Source organism: Buteo buteo, chromosome 2 (genome assembly GCF_964188355.1).
Source record: "Buteo buteo chromosome 2, bButBut1.hap1.1, whole genome shotgun sequence".
In the NCBI taxonomy this organism is placed as follows: domain Eukaryota; kingdom Metazoa; phylum Chordata; class Aves; order Accipitriformes; family Accipitridae; genus Buteo; species Buteo buteo.
In genome coordinates this window covers 59,769,370-59,787,977 of record NC_134172.1, presented here as the reverse complement: position 1 = coordinate 59,787,977, position 18,608 = coordinate 59,769,370, and the positions used below count along the sequence as shown (strand labels likewise).

At 39.3% G+C, this 18,608-nt stretch overlaps 1 protein-coding gene across 4 annotated transcripts in view; it reads right to left on the bottom strand.

Annotated features, from left to right (window-relative positions):
* The window catches only part of ELMO1 (engulfment and cell motility 1), a 322,964-nt gene that overhangs the window by 193,112 nt on the left and 111,244 nt on the right, over positions 1–18,608 (bottom strand). For all 4 annotated transcript variants that reach the window (XM_075056741.1, XM_075056732.1, XM_075056760.1 and 1 more), the window contains 5 exons: positions 16,358–16,509; positions 15,412–15,490; positions 11,333–11,383; positions 9,611–9,733; positions 8,101–8,232 (listed from right to left, as the gene is read on the bottom strand). In XM_075056741.1, coding sequence (XP_074912842.1) covers positions 8,101–8,232; positions 9,611–9,733; positions 11,333–11,383; positions 15,412–15,490; positions 16,358–16,509 — 537 coding nt within the window. The remainder of the gene's footprint in view (positions 1–8,100; positions 8,233–9,610; positions 9,734–11,332; positions 11,384–15,411; positions 15,491–16,357; positions 16,510–18,608) is intronic.

The following is an 18,608-nucleotide window of genomic DNA, read 5'->3' as shown; positions in this document are numbered from 1 at the left end:
GTGGAGGAGGATGGAAAACTACACATTGTTTTCAGCAGTACAGGCAATCTGTCATCTCTGCTGTTCTATCATTAAGCCAATGATTAAATCTTATCAATTTAAAATTTAAAAAAGGATCAGATCTAGATTGGCACACCTACAAGTATTATTCTAAAAATGTTCCTCTACCACTGCCAAAGCCAACAAGAGAATCTGAATGCAAGAAAGCATTACTTTTATTGTAGTTGAAAAGCTTCTCCAAAGGATAAACAATGCAACACCTCCCATCACTGCAGAGTATCACCAACAGAAGAAAACATCAGGGAACTGTAAGCAAAATAGCTGAAAATGACCATTCAAAACCTTTATGATGAGTTTTTCAGCGTTTTACACCAGTTCCAGATTTTAGTCACCAAATCACAAAACTTCAGCTTCCTGTTCAGGCCTTTCCCAGTCCTACAATTCATAAGGCTGTAGGACTTCAAACACTCAGGCTTTCTTTTCTTAGGAAGAAAAAGGATGACCATCATAAGGTCTTCAACAAGAATAACGAAGTAAATGCATCACATGGGGTCTGCTTCTTTCCATCTCCCTCTCACCGTCCCTCCTAGGAAAGTTTTATCCTCCCTAGCCAGGCAGACTGCTACCATTAATCCAGATGACCAGCTGGAACAAAGGGACTTCAGAGATCTAGCTGACATCAGTAACTCCAGGGAATTGAAGGACTATTAACACTCCTGGCATCCAAACCCCACCCCAGTCTTGCTCAGTTTTTCCCTTCTAGAGCCCATCTCAATCTACTGCTTAATTGACTACCACTAATCCACACCATGCAAATTACCTAGAATTGTGCACTGCCCTTTCACTGTGTGATTTCACCCTGACTCTTTACTTCTTTCTGTCAGACTCAGTAATACAGGATGAATGATTATCACACAGCAATCTAATTAATCTACTACCATTCTATCAATAGAAATCTGAACTTTCTTTTAATACACACACACACAATCCCCACTAAACCCATGCCTCAAATCTGCAGTCATAATTTGTCATTAATATAAGGTTACAATAAATCAGTTTAACTTAAATTCTTCAAAACTAGGTTGTAAGTATTTCACAGCCCAAAATAATAAGCAAAAAGTAACACCGTATCTTTAGAAAAAAAATTAATCCAGCTATGGTTGAGCTATTAAAGTCAGAACCCCCCACTTTATGTTAAAACAATGAAAAGGAAAGCATTTTGTCTATAGGTCAGTTAGAGGTAGGGCTCATAGTGCTGACTATTATTACAGTTGCCCAATGCTTCCCATTACTAGATCCTGTTCTCAGTTAACAGCTTGGACAGCACTTATCATGGCAACCGAAATTTTCCATGCTGAGGCAAATATTAATCTTTGGAACATGCAGCTAAACCCAGTCCATCCATTTCTGAAAACAAAACACAGGAAAAATGCGATTTGGGTCTGTTTTTAGAAAGTCCTGTCAACTTTCAGTGCAAAGGCTGGAAATGAGAGCCAGCTGACTGATCAGGCTTTCTACTGATGGAGGAACAAACTGGGTGGGAGGAGGCGGTGGAAAGAGGGAGGCAAGGGAAAACCCAGAGCAGAACCACATCACGAGGAGGAACTGGGGGTGGAAAAAGAGGAAATTCAGGGAGACTGAATGAATGAGGTAATGGGGATCAGCGATCAGACATGCTGGAAGGAAACAGATACAACCTGAGATCAAAATGGAACAAAGAGCCCAAGGGAAGTGGGAAATCAAAACTGAAGACTAGGGAAAGAAATGGAGAAAGGCCAGAGGAGATAAGGAGTCAAAAAGGAAAGTGAGACAGCATGGCAAGGAGACTGCAATAGAATACAGAAAAGAGGGAGCCTCTGAGCTACCATGGCTCAGGGAGCGAGCCCAGAAGCAGCCTAAAGACAGACATAGCAAAACACAGAAAGAAGGTGTGATGTGTTAACGCTGGCCAGCAGCCACACACCCACCCAGCTGCTCACCCACTCCCCTCCTCAACAGAGCAAGGGGAGAAAAAGGATGAAAAAGCTTGTGGGTCAAGATAAGGACAAGAGGCTGTTACCAGTCACCATCATGGGCAAAACAGACTGGACTCAGGGAAAGTCAATTTAATTCATTGCCAGTTAACATAATTTGGGTACTGAAGAAGAAACATGAAAACAGCATCCTCCCCCCACCCTCTTCCAAAGCTTAACTTTAATCCTCCATTCCCAAATCCTGGGGCTGGGGTGGAGACACTTGTAGGGCATGACATGAAAACAAAGTTGGGGGACAAGCAGCTTCCAAGTGAGCATGAGAAAATTAGACACACCAGAGCTCTACTAGATAGGTTGCAGAGGACAGCAATTAAACGCTGGAGTATGTCATCACTTGCTGCAGTCATCTGAGTTTGCCCCTCTTGCAGGTAATCATTACAAACTATTAATTACATGATTACAAATTATTTTCCTGATAACCTCCTCCTTTCAGTGCAGAGAAGGTACTTCCTCTGGGGATTGTATCATGACATGAAGGTTACTGCGCACAATCATTCTAATATGTCGAAGAGATAGAAGTCATACAGAATAGAGCCTGAGAAGTGTTTCTAATTGAGATGGCTGCAGGAATAAACATACAGGAAGAAGAAAAATGGATCCAAGGGAAATAAATCATGCTGCATAGTTATCCAGGCAGCTGCTGACTTTGTCTTAAGTTATTCTTGGCCACAGCAACCTAAGGACTCTCCATTCCCTATAGTGAATGACTAAGTTTCACCTGCTCTGGGGAAAAAAAAAACCAACCCTGACTCACTACAGTCACTCTGACACATAGATCGCTCATGCTTGCAAAGGTAAGGTCCTGAACAAGTACCTCCCATTTGCTGGTGGAAACTTCAGGCCAAACCTCTCAGTTAAGTCAGCCACAGATTTCGCTTGGTGAGAAAGCTGTGTCTAGAGACAAGGAGACTTTAAGACTGACCACAAGACAGGTAAGGTACAGGACAGTTACTAACTGTACATTCTTCATTTTCCAAATGCCTGATCTGATACACTCAGCTCTGCAGACAGTAACACTCACACGTGTAACAGAAGCCATGCACTGAGGAAAGCAGAAAGTATTCCAAAAAATAAAGTCCTGAGCATCTTTCCTTAGCCAGAAAATTCAAGGGGGAAAACCTTCACTTCATCTCTAAATGGTCAGCACTATCCCTAGGCTTCAGCTAATGAACTATTCAAAGAGACAGTGAGAAGCACCACAGAAAAACCATTCAGTTTTCTCATGGGTGGTTATCTTCAGAGTGCTACTTGGATATTGTGCTGTGAACCAAGGGATTTTTGAAGAATAAGATCAAAAGCTAAAACAAAGTAGTTGCTCATCTGGGACATGAGGGAGAGAAAAAAACAAGTCTGGAAGAAGTCTCAGAGGCAGAATGTAGATCTGAGGAGCTTAAGGCATGCTTTAGTTACTCTCAACTATTTCTGAAGTTTCTTTCCAGAGATCTCTAGAAGACACTTCCTCCAAACGATCTATTCTGGTATTGCTTCTCCTCACATTAGAAAGTTTTTGCAATGTCTAACAAATCAGCTATGCTGCCATTTAAGTCATTATCCACCTAAGTATTCATGGCTCCCTTCAGACTTCTCTAAGCAACCTTGATTTTGGTTTTTTTCCACATAGTCCTCATGTGTTTTGCTTCCTCTATCCACCATTGTCAAACATAGTATATAAGCCTTTTCATAAAGGATCAAGCTCCATCTTTAAACTAGTAACAAATTTTGTCCCCATTGTTTCAATTAAAAATCTTTTCCATAACTGGATTGCCATCACTGCTTTTTAGCTTACATACGGCTTCCTCCCTCTCACCATTTGTACACTTGATATTTCCACAGCCTTCAGCCTGGCTGGCTGAACAAGCCAAGCTTTTTAAGTCAACTCTTGTAAGACATCTCCCTCATCACTGCACGAGACTCACCCTCTGCACTCATCCTGCATTTAGTTAGTCCACAAGTCACTACACAGGTAACTAAAATTATACAGTGTTCTAGATGATGTCTCAGAAATGCAGAAAATAGCCTTAACAGTTTAGCTGCTCTGAAAATATCTTTCCAGATATAGCTTACCTTAACATTTGACTTTCTTTCTGTCTACATTGCACAATCTCTCTTATCTTTTCCCATAGACTAGATATTTGCCTACAGAAGACATTCTTGCCAGTGGTCCTAAATGAACACCATTGCACTTTGTATCATTGAATAAAATTACATTTCTATTTCTCTAATCCAAAAGGTTATCTAATTTGTGAATGACATGGTGATTCTTTCACAGATGCTCCCAAATTTGTTTCACCAGAAGATTTCATCAGCATATATTCACTCTTTTATGTCACCACCACTAATATTTTGAAAGTCAAGCCCACACCTGACTTTTGAAGAACATCCCACCATACTTAATTTCCCTTTTAATTGTCATCTTTTATCAGACAGTTCCTCACTGACTTTGTATCTCCTGTACTAACCCACATTTTATTTTGCTACACTAATAAATTCCAGTGTGGCATGGCAGAATTACAAAATCACTTTCCATGTTGACTTTTTGCACTCATACAAACTATTTCTATTTTACTGAAGAGAAGTCAAACAAAAAAACCCAGAAGCTCTACAAACTGCAAACTTAAGAAAAACTGTCCTAGGATGAGATTTGTTTGTTTTTCCATTTTTTTAACCTATTTAAGTTTCTTAGAATTTGGTCAGATCTGCCTCTAAACAAACACATTCACTACAACTTCTCAATGACAGTTAGTGACGTTTAAAGAATTATGATGAAAATATACAGGATATCAGTTTCTTGAGTTGCATTCTATTGCCTGCCTCAGTTATGGAAATTAAGTTTACTCAAATGCAAGAAAACTTTAGAAGTTTCACATACAATGAGCTTTACAAAACTAAAACATTTGAACAGATCAGGAATTTTAGGATGGATTTTATCATTACCAATATACGTGGCTTTATCTTTTAAATATCTCTAACACTGAACTACATTACTATTTAGAAGTTTAAAAGACTCTACTTCTACTACAAGAATTGTCAGTGATAAGCATTGGTTGGGATTCCTCTGCCAAAAGAGATTTTAAAAGGTGAGGAAGGAAGGAATTCAGGCTATTTAATTTGCAATTGACTCAGACAATAATTCAATAGGTGGAAAGTATCTTACATCTCCTAACTGGGTCATCTTTTGTTGTATTCATCAGCATTTTAATAAATCTCCTCAAGACTGTCTCATCTGAAAATCTCTTTGCCCATAATAAACTTCACACAGGTCATCATAACCATCTGGAGAGGTCTCGTGGTTTCTTTAACTAGATGTAGGTTCCATGATATTGTAAACATCTGAAACCATGTCTGAACTTTGTCTCTTGTTGACATTACATTTGTAGTGGGGCAAAGCTTTTTGATACGGCTGCAAAAAAAGAACAGGATTCTTGCATTTCACATACAGAAAGAGAACAAGCAGTCCAGGAACAACTTGATGGCTAAACATGGTTTTACTCTCCCCCTTGGAAAGAACGTTTAATCAGTTCAAGAAAATAGTATCCTGACCACCAACACCAGTGAAATGAAGACAGCATTCAAAGGCAGCCTCCTATGTGGCTGGGTTTCTTCTTGTGCCACACAACCAAAACAGGGGAAAAAGAAACCTCCTGTTATTCAGAGCAGAGATCAGTTTGCTAATGCATCCCTCTACCTGCACTGAAGACATTTTAATGATGGACTGACAAGAAGTAGATGGGGTGAAGGCAGACAGGCTACCTGGAGTGCAGTCAGAGCACAGCCTACATGACAGGCTGGAGATCAATCACCAGTCAGATTTCACAACAGGTCCTGCTTCCTTCCCCCGCTCTGTGAGGAAGGTCAAATTCCTTTTCAGCTGTGAGAAAAGTTGTACATGCAGCGTCACCTGTACTCTTAGCTCAAAGTCAAACTTCCATACAAGAGCAGAATAACCCTCCTCACAGTTCACTACTGACATTTTTATTATTTGTACATCGCCTCATCGTACTGTTATAGCAGGACGACCTGCCTTCCATTTGGGCTTTTCCTGTGGTGCTCCTTTGACAGCTCACTTCCCCATATTTTTTCTTATCTCCCATTATGCGATCCCCACATTTTCTTCATTGCTTTGATCCCAGTTCTCATTCCTTCCTAGACTTCTTGCTCCCCACTCCCTTGTGGAAGGCTATCATAATTAAATAGTAAGCAGTGCTGCAGTTACCCTTGACAACTGTTGCAGTGTTTTCAGTAGGCTTCCCAATAAACAGCCCAAATGAGAGTAATGAAAATAATGGGTAAGTCCCTGCTACACAGGCACAGCAAGAGAGTTCCTGCAAACTCAGACAAGACAGTAACACGTTTTGATTTACACCAAGTGTTTTCCTCACAACCCTATCACCTAAAACATGCTGCTGTTAATAATTCCAGCTCTGCAGAATCAAAATATATCCTGTGGGACAAACAAAAGCATTGGAAGAACTAGTGCCAGCCTGCACAACTAATGATATTTAGTCCTTGTTAAGCAGCAGAAAAATAGGACTGGAATTCAGATCTGTGCGCTACTCCCAGTTCAGCTTCTATTGAATGCTCCATTACACACTTAAGGTTTTCCAGCTCCAGCTTTAAGAAAGCAAGATCAGATTTTCAGAGCTGCTAGATACTTTGGTGCCAGTGACGGCTGTGGGAGCTGAGTGCCTTCAACACCTCATAAAACTAGAGTGAGCAGCACATATCCAAGAGTGATCAGCCTCCATTAGAGAATGATTGTTTTAAATTTGATCTCCTAAATTCCTCCATATGCCACAATCCCTATATTACTTTTCCTCCTCCCATGACAGTGACCCCCACCTCTGTTACCATTCACCACAAGCTGGAGGCTCTATATCCAGCCCATTTGTCTCTAAGCCAGGGCCTGCATTTTCTTTTAGTTTTGGCCTTGAGGGCACAAAGTCCTCTACTTGTCTCACCATAGGAGTTACCAATCTCATAAGCTGGTATAGCAATGGTCTCCTATCGCACAGGAACTGAGAACAGATTCACAGACAACAAAAAAAAAAAAAAAAAAAATCAAGCTTCAAAAGCTTCTTCAAAGCATTAGTTTTACTTACAATCCCAAAATGCCAAGTTCCTCCCTTCCCGTCTATTTACTTACAACTCCTTACAAATACAACAGCACTGATACAGCAGTAATTTCTCCTCACTCATCAGTAATGAAAACAACTATCAGAATCCAGAAAGCCTCCTTCCAAAACCACAAGGGAACTGGGTAATGGTGAGCCCTACACCACAGAGCTGAGCAGAGAGCTCAAACTGGACAGCAAGCTTCAGCTTGCACCAAGAGCATTTAAAACCCCTCTGTCTGTAACTGTGGCTACTGTACTATATTCAGTGTGTATTTGCCAGGCCAACAGCAAAGTAATGAATCACAAAAGACATGAAGCATACAATTTTACCTAAGGAGGAAGAAAACTGCATACTAACCTAGAGTAAACAATAAATCAAGATACTAATTGCAGCTTATTTGTGCATGCTCTGTTTCCAGAGGGGGAAAAATATATGTTAATCATTAATATAAATGTATGCAACGGTTTAGCAAGATCGTGCTCTGTTCCCGAACACAGTTTCAGGCAGGACCAGAACTCCAATTGGATGAAAGGACTTCGAGCAACCAAAGCACAAGACCCTACAAGTAAATACCATAATGTCCTACCTCGTATTTACTGTGCTCATCAGTCCACATTATTACTAACAGAGCACAATGACTTTACATATCTGCCACAGATGCATTAGACAATGCTTGTTCATCCAAAATATCATTAAAAGTTAGATTTTAATTATGGCATTTCATGCAAAACTATGTGCTTCAACCTCAGGTAGTTATTTCATCCAATTAACCCCAATTTCTGCTAAAGCAGTCACTTCGGGTTAACAGGATTTGCAATACAAAAAAAAAAAGCAAGCTATTCCCTTGTAGGAAATAGCCAGAAGACCAAGTAAGAAAAGTGACTGATTATAAGAAGTACTACAACAGATGCACTCACCCACTTTCAGTGTACCACCACACAAAAATACTCACAATAAATCCAAGCTTTTTATAGTCTCGAGTATACATAGATTTGCGTTTCTCAATACTGCCACTACTGTTGTTAGGTTCAGATTCTGCATCAAATGCAATTCTTCGGAGTTCAAATATGATATCTCGTTGAGCCTATGTAAAAACAAGGTTAAAAAAATTGGTTAAAATAACTTACCTCTCACTTTAATAATCAATACCACAAAAGCTGTTTCAAATCACTGTATTCCCTCCACTGCCCAGCCTTTCTTTATCTAAATTCCCCACTTCATACTCGGAGAGACAGTCAGCAAGAACAACTTTGTGGTCCCCATTTTCCCAGATCCTCACATTTGTGGAGTTCACATGCAGATGCCTAAGTGCTGACTTCCAGAAGCTGGACCAATGTTAGCAAGGCCACTAATTACACACTTAATTTTAATCACAGGCATGAAACCACAGAAGCCAAAAGATCACACACATTTCAAATTAAGCTGATACTTAAGCACTTTGCTGGCTGAAATCAAAATAGCTCAGCACTCTGCATTCCTTTTGGTAACTGTCCATTTTTGCTAGCACAGAAACGGGCAAGAGAGGAATTACTGCAGTTACACATCGCTAAAAATGTCTCAAGACAGGGATAACCACCCTATCATCAATACTAACATTGTGTCAGTCACTCTTTATGAAGATATACACTAGTTAACTGTGGGTACATTCCCGAGAGTCAAACTTTCCTGCCCCAAACTTAAGAAACAGGAAGGGTAAAATCCTACAGCATGAGGTTACTTATGTTTACGAGCACTTTGCTCTCACACCTCCTCCTCTCCAAATTATCAGCAAGTCTTAATACAACTCCTGCTTAAAAATGAAATCAGGTTCCTCCTTGTACAGGGCCTAAAAGAAGGCCACAAAAAATAAAGAAACAAAACACATCTTCTCTGTGGCTTATGGACTCTACATTTAAACTTGAATCTCTTAGAGGAATAAGTATCTCTTTTTGCACAATGAACAGTATTAAAGCTGGTGTTTGGCCACAGAAAGCAATAAACAAATTAACTACTATATAGGTTCCCAGTAACAAAAATGCATTTTATTGTAACACAAATTAACTTCAACTCTAGCATGCCAGATAGTTTTCATTGAAACATTCTTTTTAGCTCTACAGAAGTACTTTTAGGAAGGACCATACATCTCTGTTGCTTCTGAGAACTAACCAAAAGAAACAAATGCTGGACTGCTGCACGGAGTTTTACTCAGGATGACGTCAAATTCAGTTCATGGATCTACATGCTAAGGAGAAAGGCTGGGCCATTTTGTTGTACTTGTGCACAAGGACAGCAATAGCCAGTATATCATCTAACAACCAGAAGACATAACCCAGCTTCACAGAGAGAGAGAGATAGAATGAATGAACGAACAAACAGCTTGTGTAAGCATTCCTAGCGGTGTCTTTTCCTCCATAAAGACCTTCAGGCACAGCAATGAGCAGTTGTTCTCTTCCTGTTCCGACCAGATCACGCCAGATGCTTACCTGATCCTGTGGATCCATTTTTGTCATCATTCTGTCTTCCAGAAGGTTAAAGGTAAGTACTTGCAGAACATAAAGCTGGTGTGCCATTTCATTATTGATGGCCCTCTGTGCCCTGATAACATGCTGCAAAGAAAGAGAGACTCCGGTGAATGCCATCTTATCAGAAAATTACATTAGGTGCAATCAGGTGTTTCCATTTTTGCAAGTATATGTTTGCTATGCAATAGTGTATGTATGCTCCAGAAAAAAAGAAAATCAAACCAGGACTAATGCTACTGATTTAGGTACTATGTAAGTAACTTTAAGGGACAGGACTTTACAATAACAATGCACCAAAGCTTTCCCCTTCTAGCCACTAGATAGAGCCTGTGCATGTATTTGAGAAATGGCATTAAAAAAATCAGTAGTGAGAAGTCACTTATTAACTCCTTACCAAGAGCATTAGAGCTCTGTATAAAAAAAAAAAAGCGAGTATATTAAGAAAATATTTACGAGAGTAGCTGCCTGAGCAGAAGAGTATTCAGGCAGCAAACACAACCAGCGAATACAGTGATATAACAGGGCTACTGCTGCAGCAGTCAACATCACACCACAATCCTACCTCTACCAGACAACTCTGTTCTGTATGAGGAAGACTGCTTAGAAATACATTAGCATACAATGCCCCACACGTGCAGAATTATCCCATTCTGAAAGCAGATACCAAACTGATGGACAATTCAGAAATCCCTGGTGTGCCAAAAAACACCAAGTGGTTCTATATGGGAAAGAGAACCAGATCACTAAACACAGCAGAGCGTACGTAAGGAAAGCATCATCAAGTAGGAGATGGATACAGCAACGGGTATTGTACAGTTCCAGAGACTAAAAGAACTTGTCTGCCAAAAGGCACTGGAGCATTTTACGATAGTAAATGAACATCTAAGAATATTATCCATATGCTAATACCAAATTTCTTATGCACACAAGCAGTATAAAAATATGCCTTCTGAAACAAATTCTCTTTTTTTGTATGCATAATTGAAATTATGATAATGAATGAGGAACAGTGAGGGCTTGTTTGGTTGTTGTTTGGTTTGTTTTACACTGCCTAGTATCTCATAACAGAGAAAGAGCACCTTCCCTTGTTCCCTTGAAGATGTAATCTATTCTAAGGTCAAAGGCAAAATCCCTCTGATTTTCCATGATAGCAGATGTAAGTCTTTTATATTACACTCATTAAATTTACTCTGAGCTACATTTCATGCTTCTTTTGTGCAAGTTGTGACAAATTGTGTGCAACTTTATATCAAGACAGAATAATCTGTAGAACCGAAAAACACAGAGGTTTTGCAAGATGTAAAGCTCTGTGCTGCTTGCCCAGCTGTCATCAGCTCCAAACCTTATAACAGACGACTTGCTACAAATTCCTCTGACATCCCTTCATTTGCACAATAAAGTTCACATTCTCCATGGGAAGAAAATGCTTGAGGTATTATTCTTTTATTCAGTATTATATCTTCATGAAGAAACCACAACTTATTTGACTAGGAAAATACCCTGTCTGATAATCAGTTTTGAATCCATTCAACAACCAAACCTTTATCTTGTATATTACAGGCTTCAAAACATCAAAATACAAGTGCAATTAAAATATATTAAGATAAAACCTCTGAGCACCAAAACTGGAGTCACCTTTTCTCTCTGCTAGTGAAAAATAACTTTGAAAAACTATATACTTACAGTTAAGATGATGGAGCGAAGCTGTTTTTGTGCCAAAATGTTTGCCATTTCCTGATTTAGTTAAAAAAAAAAAAAAATTAGCCAGAAGCTAGGTATTTTAGTGCCATACCTAGAAGACTGACTTAAAAGGTTTTAGTCTTAAGCTTCTGCAGTGTTACTTATAAATGAAATGAAACAGCATATCAGCTATACAATTCTATGCATTATTTTGGGGGTCACAAGCTTAGATTACTGTACTATGAGAAAAGAGGCAAAGAAAGGGAAAAGTCTGTCACAAGCTGAGGACTTTGGTGATCCAAAACCAGCAATGAAAGACCTCAGAAGAGTCCTCTGTGTGTTACAGAGTATTTACACACACTTGCTCAAGCACAACCTTCCCCTTGCCTGCCACACACAACATAGAAGGAAGCATGGAATGGAAGCCAGCGAGGCCTTTAAAACAAGACGTCAAACAACATGCTTATTTACATTAATATTTTGGCTGCTTAAGTCAAGTACTTTAACTTTCACTCAGTAAATCAGCCTACAACTCAGTACTATTTCATCATAGTAAATAATACTTCTCCCCTGTATTTTGGTAACAATGTTGACACTTGTCCACTATTTTGTCTTAAATGAACTTCTCTTTCTAGACCTGCCTGAGTTACTATCAAGAAGAATATGATTTTTCTGTCATTTTTAAGCAGCTGATCCCAGCTGTCCATGCTGCAAACTGTCCCACAATGCATAGGAGGGAATATTTTATACTCAGCAAGCATGAGAGCCTAATCTTAACCATACCTACAACTGCATACCCCATTTTCACGTGGATGTATGCTAGCATATGGAATGCATACAACTTACAGCAATTATCATCATGTAATTATTTTTAAATTCTTGTTTTCAAAATGTACTATTTAAGGATTTGGTTAACATATTGCACACTGCTATTTAGACACTGTTTATATGTACACAAAGGGGTAATGTTTGCATTTAGTAGATCATCGATTGGAAATAGAGCTCATGTATCACAGCCTTACATAATACAGCACAACAAATCACATCAATACTGACGCATGCTTAAGGACATTCTTAGGATGCACTGTGATCTTGTGCCACTGGCACCATATCAAAAATATTGTTCACATTCAGAAGAAATAAATTTTTAAAAATTCCTGCTGATCTTTGTGAGAGTTGAAGAGTAATATAGAGTACATACCAGTTACTTTTATATAACAAACAAGAAACTGGAAGACAGGAAAACTGAAACTATTACACAAAACATATGAAGAACTGCATTGCTGAAACATAGCTGCAGAAACTATGTAAATAAAGTGTTAGGGTGAGAACTTGCTCACAAAAAGAAAATAATTTTAATTGCAAGAAAAAAGGCAGTCATGGATGTTGATTGTTTTCTTTATATGAGATAAAAAGTGCTGCAACAGAACATAGGAATGATAAGGAAGTAAGAAGGGACCAAAGACAAAAGCAACTCAGCTTTAGTTTTGAAGCCTTTTCTGTCTGAGCAGGTTTCAATTGCACATAACAGCAAAGGAATAAATGATACAGATGCTTTCTTCTCTTTTGGAAATGCACAACTGAGCTGCAGGGGGAGTGCCAGCCACATGATATACTTCACGTTACAGGGAACAGACTGGCTGGTTTTGTCAAAGTATATTCACTGGCAAAAGATGGACAGGTAAAGAACATAAGGTAGTCTTTTCTGCATTCAAGGCTAAAAAATGGGTATTATTATATTTTACTTTTTGGAGAGGATTATCAAATTGTCACTTCTTTCTTATACCTATAATTTTAAAATCCTTTATTTGGATATTGCTTTTTGTCACTGGACCAAAAACTGATAGGAGCAACAAGCATTCACAAAACCAATTACTGCATCAAAATCAACTTTGCCTCCAAGAAGGTTATATGGCTGTTCAGCAGCTGATGGGCTGCCTCTTCTAAAATAAGTATTGTAGTAACAGATGAGAACAAAAATTATTCGACAAAATTTGCCATCTCATTTCCCATAGCAACATGTCTCCGCAAAAATGCAGACATTTGCCAAAAAAAGTGTTTCAAACATTCACAGTATCATTTCAATGCTCAAACTCTCAGCTCTTTTCTGATAAAGACTTTTTTTCTTTTTTTTTTTAAATAACCTAGGTTTCTCTAGATGATTTGGTCCTTGACAGTGGCAGAGGGAGCAAAGCAACCACGGAGTCCTCATTAAAAAAGAAAAACCTTGAACCTCTTGGCTTTTTACATTACAGAAACAGAAGGAAAAAAAACAACCAACCAAACAAACAAAAAAAAACCCCACCCCACCCCTACAAAAAAAAAACAAAACAGGAAGGGAAGGAATTCAGATACCAGCACCAATTTAAATCATTTTCTTAACTGCAGTGCAGTCATCCACATCATGCCAGTCCCCGTAAGACAGTAGCAGAGAGGGTGCCAAAGCTACTAGAGTCATATGGGGTTTGGTGCAGTTTCTCACTCCTAACCATGTAAGTGGTGTGTGCTGAACCTTAACTTTTGAGTACCCACCGTCAGAGAATTACATAAGACTCCATCACCTCAGTTCATTGTCTTAGAAAGACAGAATTCAGTAAAAGTTCCTGAAGCTATCCCTATCTTGAAGCTAATGGACACCTACCTTCTTCAATGTATGGTTTAGTAATTAACCACAAGATAGATATAAAGGGAAACCTAACAGATTCTGACTACTTATTATAGGTTATTAAAGGCTGAAGGAAATTTTCTGCAAGTGTCAGAGCTATTAGCCTTCAAGCCAAACCAGATCATTATATTTTGATGATCATAAACTCCATGACTAACAATTTTGTGTCACAGCAGCAGGTACTGCAGGTGAAGTAAAGTCTGCATGGTTTACTGCCAGCCTCACTAGATGGTTACACTGTTGGTGAAATACAGTTTTACTTGCTGGGAATACCCTGTGGTATTGTTATCTTCAGGAACACATGCCCGCTGATTAATATTAAAGCCTTATCGACATCTGACACTCTCAGCTTCAAATATGACTAAAGCATACTTTTCACAGAAACATAAGCAGTAGCAACTATTCACAAATGTAAAAAGCAAAATCTTTGGTTTTCTTACACGGACCTATCACAGATCTATGGCAAAACTGAAATAAAGTTTTTATTCCAATTTTTGTTCATTAGGTGCTGTCTTCCCTTAATAACTGAAGACTATTGGAGTAAGAAGGAAAAAAGGAATGGGAGAAAAAGGCGCTTTTTTTTTTCTTTTTTTAAATTAAACCATGGTTATAATTTCCCCTGTTTGCAATTTTAAAAATATTTTTGAAGCAAAAAAGAAAAATTACCCATTAGGGCTCTGATGTTTGTTTAAACAATCTCCAGCATTTAAAAATGTAAATATATCTAAGGGAAGTCCTTGTCAGAACTGATCAGCAGCTCTCAATGAACTTTTTCTGGACACTAGCAGTATGTCACCACAAGAATCATCATCACTGTTCCTGGTGACAGAAATGTTAAATAAATAAATGACTAAATCTATTTTGACACAGGCTAATGACTTCATAAACATATATAAGACTTCTCTATTTTGTAACACATCTCATTCTATCCTCATTTAACAGCAACTAGCAATCTTGAAATACTTTCTTTTAAGACTTCTGATCTCTGGCACTAAAGTTAACTTAAAATAGTATGCTATAAAAGTAATGAAATGCTTACATGGCAAGACATTTCCATTTTCAAAAGGAATGCATTTTTTTATTAAAAAATCGGGGCGGGGGGGGGGGAACAGTTTACCAAAAAATAGCCTAGTTTTACAAGCTGTGCTGGCAAAGAGTTCAGTAGAGCCAGCCACAGTCAATATGGTTCATACGAGGTTACAGGGAACTACAAAAGCACAGAAGAATGCTTAATCCCTACTAATATTGGTGCGAAATGGAGGTAGCTCCATTAAAATGAATACTATACCAGTATGAAACAACAGAACAAGTTTCAGTTTGAATTAACTGCAGGAAAAAGGTGACTGGGACAGCTGCAGGTATGAATATGACACACTTTTCCTACAGATGTGTAGATATACAAGACCCAACAACTTACCTGCCTCTTATCATCCGGTGCTTTAAGGAAAAGTGCATTTATTACTGCAATGGTATATGTCTGGATTTCTTGGTCTGTCCTGTTTGTAACAAAATTATAAACATGAGAGAAGAACGTGAATATGCATGAGCTGTAGAAACTGATCTTCCAGTTGCATTACTGCAAGCAGAAGTGGACTTCTTAATGTTAACCATGTAAAAGTTAGGTAACCAGTCAAAGTTGGTCATGACCAGGTTGTCTCTATTACTGAGACACAATGTTCCAGAGGGAGACTCAGCATTCAAGAAAGGTGGAAATAGTCACACCCTTGAAGTGCCACTGACCCTCCGCTGATCATAGCGGGAACCCAGACAATCAGCTTCTGCCAGATGCCCAACAGCTAGAGGTAGGAAGAGGAATCTTCCCTAAAGGCTTCTGGGGATGAACCCACTGGTATCAAAAGCTTTTCAGGTGAGTGGAAAATGTCCCAGCTGGGAGGCAAGCATAACTATACACAATACACTACCCCTATGCTACAAGGGGCAGTTTCCATCCATTTAACCACTGCACATTACTGTTTAAGAAAAAGCCTCTCCCTTTTTAAATAAACCTTCAGCAAAAGTTGACCAATTTTTTTCTTACACACTTCCCAGAGGCTGGCAAGCAAAACAATCCCATCTGTATGTTAATGGCATTAAGCATTTTATTACTACGGGGTGCTCTTCTCTCCATTCCCCACTTCCAACTACACAGGCAGCTTAGTGCAAAAAAAAAATTTAAAAAAAATATTAAAATCAATGATCAAGCAACTCCAGAAAGCTGGTTACAAATCACCCAGCCACTTATACTGGATGCAGGAATCGTACAGGAGGTTGCCAGTCTTTATACCACTCTTTTTTCCAAATGCTGTGCTCATCTGGGCGGAAAAAAAAATCCACCGTATCAGGTGGAAGTTGAAGACACTCACCCCTGCAGATGTGGTATTAGCTGCCCAATTGTGATCTCCTGTGCCACCTTTTGGTACAGGTCATGGCTATTGAGCACCATCGATTCCAGGATTGCTAGTGACCGTTGCAAGATAGAGATGTCCGAGGCAAATTTGTTCACATAGCTGGCTATCTACAAATTCAAACATTTAGAGAATTTACATCTTGTCATGAAAACAGGGAAAGGGAAGAAGAGAGAACTGTGGACATGGCTCACAGAAAGGCATCAGAATACAAGTAGTCTTGTCCACACATCAGTGAATACCTGAAAGCCAACAACCAGGCACAGCCGATACCTTTAAAGGACACAGTGGCACAGATTCTTCAGCTGGCACAAAACACCATACATTTCTGTCAATATTCATACCACCAAAACCTATGCTTCAACATTACATTATGAACATCATAAATCAACATTAGAGAACTAGAACAGTTATATTTTTTGTGAGGAAAACTTTGGAAAGGAGAATATTTCTCATTCTCTCCGGTAAAAATCTGTGCAGCAAGCTTTCTCTAAACAAGTATCTAGGCTCAAGGCAAATGTTTGAAAAGAGAAATTTACATCTAGCTCCCTGGCAAAACACGCTCCCCGCCCTTGCTGTTAACAACAATGAGCTCTCTCCAGGTAACAAATTAAACTTCTATTGATGATCATTTATCAGCACAACTGGTTCCATAACCCTGTCTAGAGTCCAGTCTTGCTAAGTGTTCATTCATCAATAACCTTCACTTTTACTGCAAGCTGCCACAAACAAATGGCGTGTTAATTAAAACCAGATCTGACCTCTGCTTTTTTGCAGTGTGGCAATGACGTGCTGCACGCTCACATCTGCAGAGCCAACACAGCTGTGCAGTAAGATGTGGCAACGTGCATTCTTCCACATGCCCAGACCACAGACCCGCTATCCTGGGAAGAAGCTTGCCTCCTGCTGACGCAGGAAGTGAGAACTGCCTGGGTTTTCCTTGAACGCATCAATATTGGCAGAGTCAAGCTGAAAGGTACCCAAGGAAGCACAGACAGACAGAAGAAATGTCGTGTGACCACAGTTATTTGCTCTTTACAGCCAAGTAACACACTACAGTGGCCCTGTCTCAAGTCTGATGCGTTCCCTCCAGAAAACTTCAAGTCCACGTGCTTCTTCAGTACTCATGCTACAAGCCACTAATGTGATTATACTGTTTTTGGTTCTAGATGCTTACTTAGACCTTAGCATCGTTTTCCTTTTGGAGGAAGAAAGGCATGCACTGTGCTTGGAAAAGCTGCCTAGCTGCCTGTAAAATTCACAGTTAAATATTGACATGTGGACAATGACATTGCTTTGAAGTTGTGGCATCTTGAGTAGTACTGAAGGAGCAAAACACCCTTTCTGCAACTTTGGTTGGAGACTACAAGGAAAGAAGGACAGAGTTTTCTTCTTCTAACCTATTGCAGCACTGCTGTTTGCTCTGCTACTTGGTTTGCATTACCACAATAAGAACATGCTATCCTGAATATAACTCAATTCAGGAAATGCACATTGACTTTACAGAAAAAAAAAAAAAAAAAAAGACCCAACCCATGCATGCACAGAGAACAGGAGGAAAGAAGCAACTCAGCCTTTTTCTACTCTGGACTTCCAAAATCTGCTGCCTGCAAGTCTTGAGCCCAAGTAATATTTGCATTAGTATATGATGCACATTGTGCTGTTTAGAGTAACAAGCTGTATCTCAGAAGCACTGTACTACCCTACCTCTCAATGGTAATCCAGTTGTTTTTTGATGCACTGCAGCCAGAGCTGTCAGATGTCCAGAAGGCCCACAATATGGACAGTGTACGCACAGAGCAACTCTGCACTGCTCACACCATCAGCCAAATGTGCTCTGGATGCCTCACAGTCATCAGACATCTGTGAATCAATTGTGCAGCAAGAATAAAATATGTCCAGACTGTGTCCCAACTTGTCAGACTACTGTCACCATCTTCTTTAGAAGCTCTGACACGTATGAATTATTCTTGGTGCAGCAGCTCCTTCCCGTGGTATTTCAAGTGGCAGTGTAAATGCTTCACTGGGACATATTCGTATCAGGGACCTGCAGAAATCTCACAGTATAGATAACTTGAAACCTCAGTCTAGGACAAGCTGCCTTAGACATATTTATTCTTCTGATCCTGGACCATACCATCTTTTAATCATAAACACAAACCCAAGGTATGATGCTGGCTTGTGTGTTTGTGATTAAAAAGCTATGACA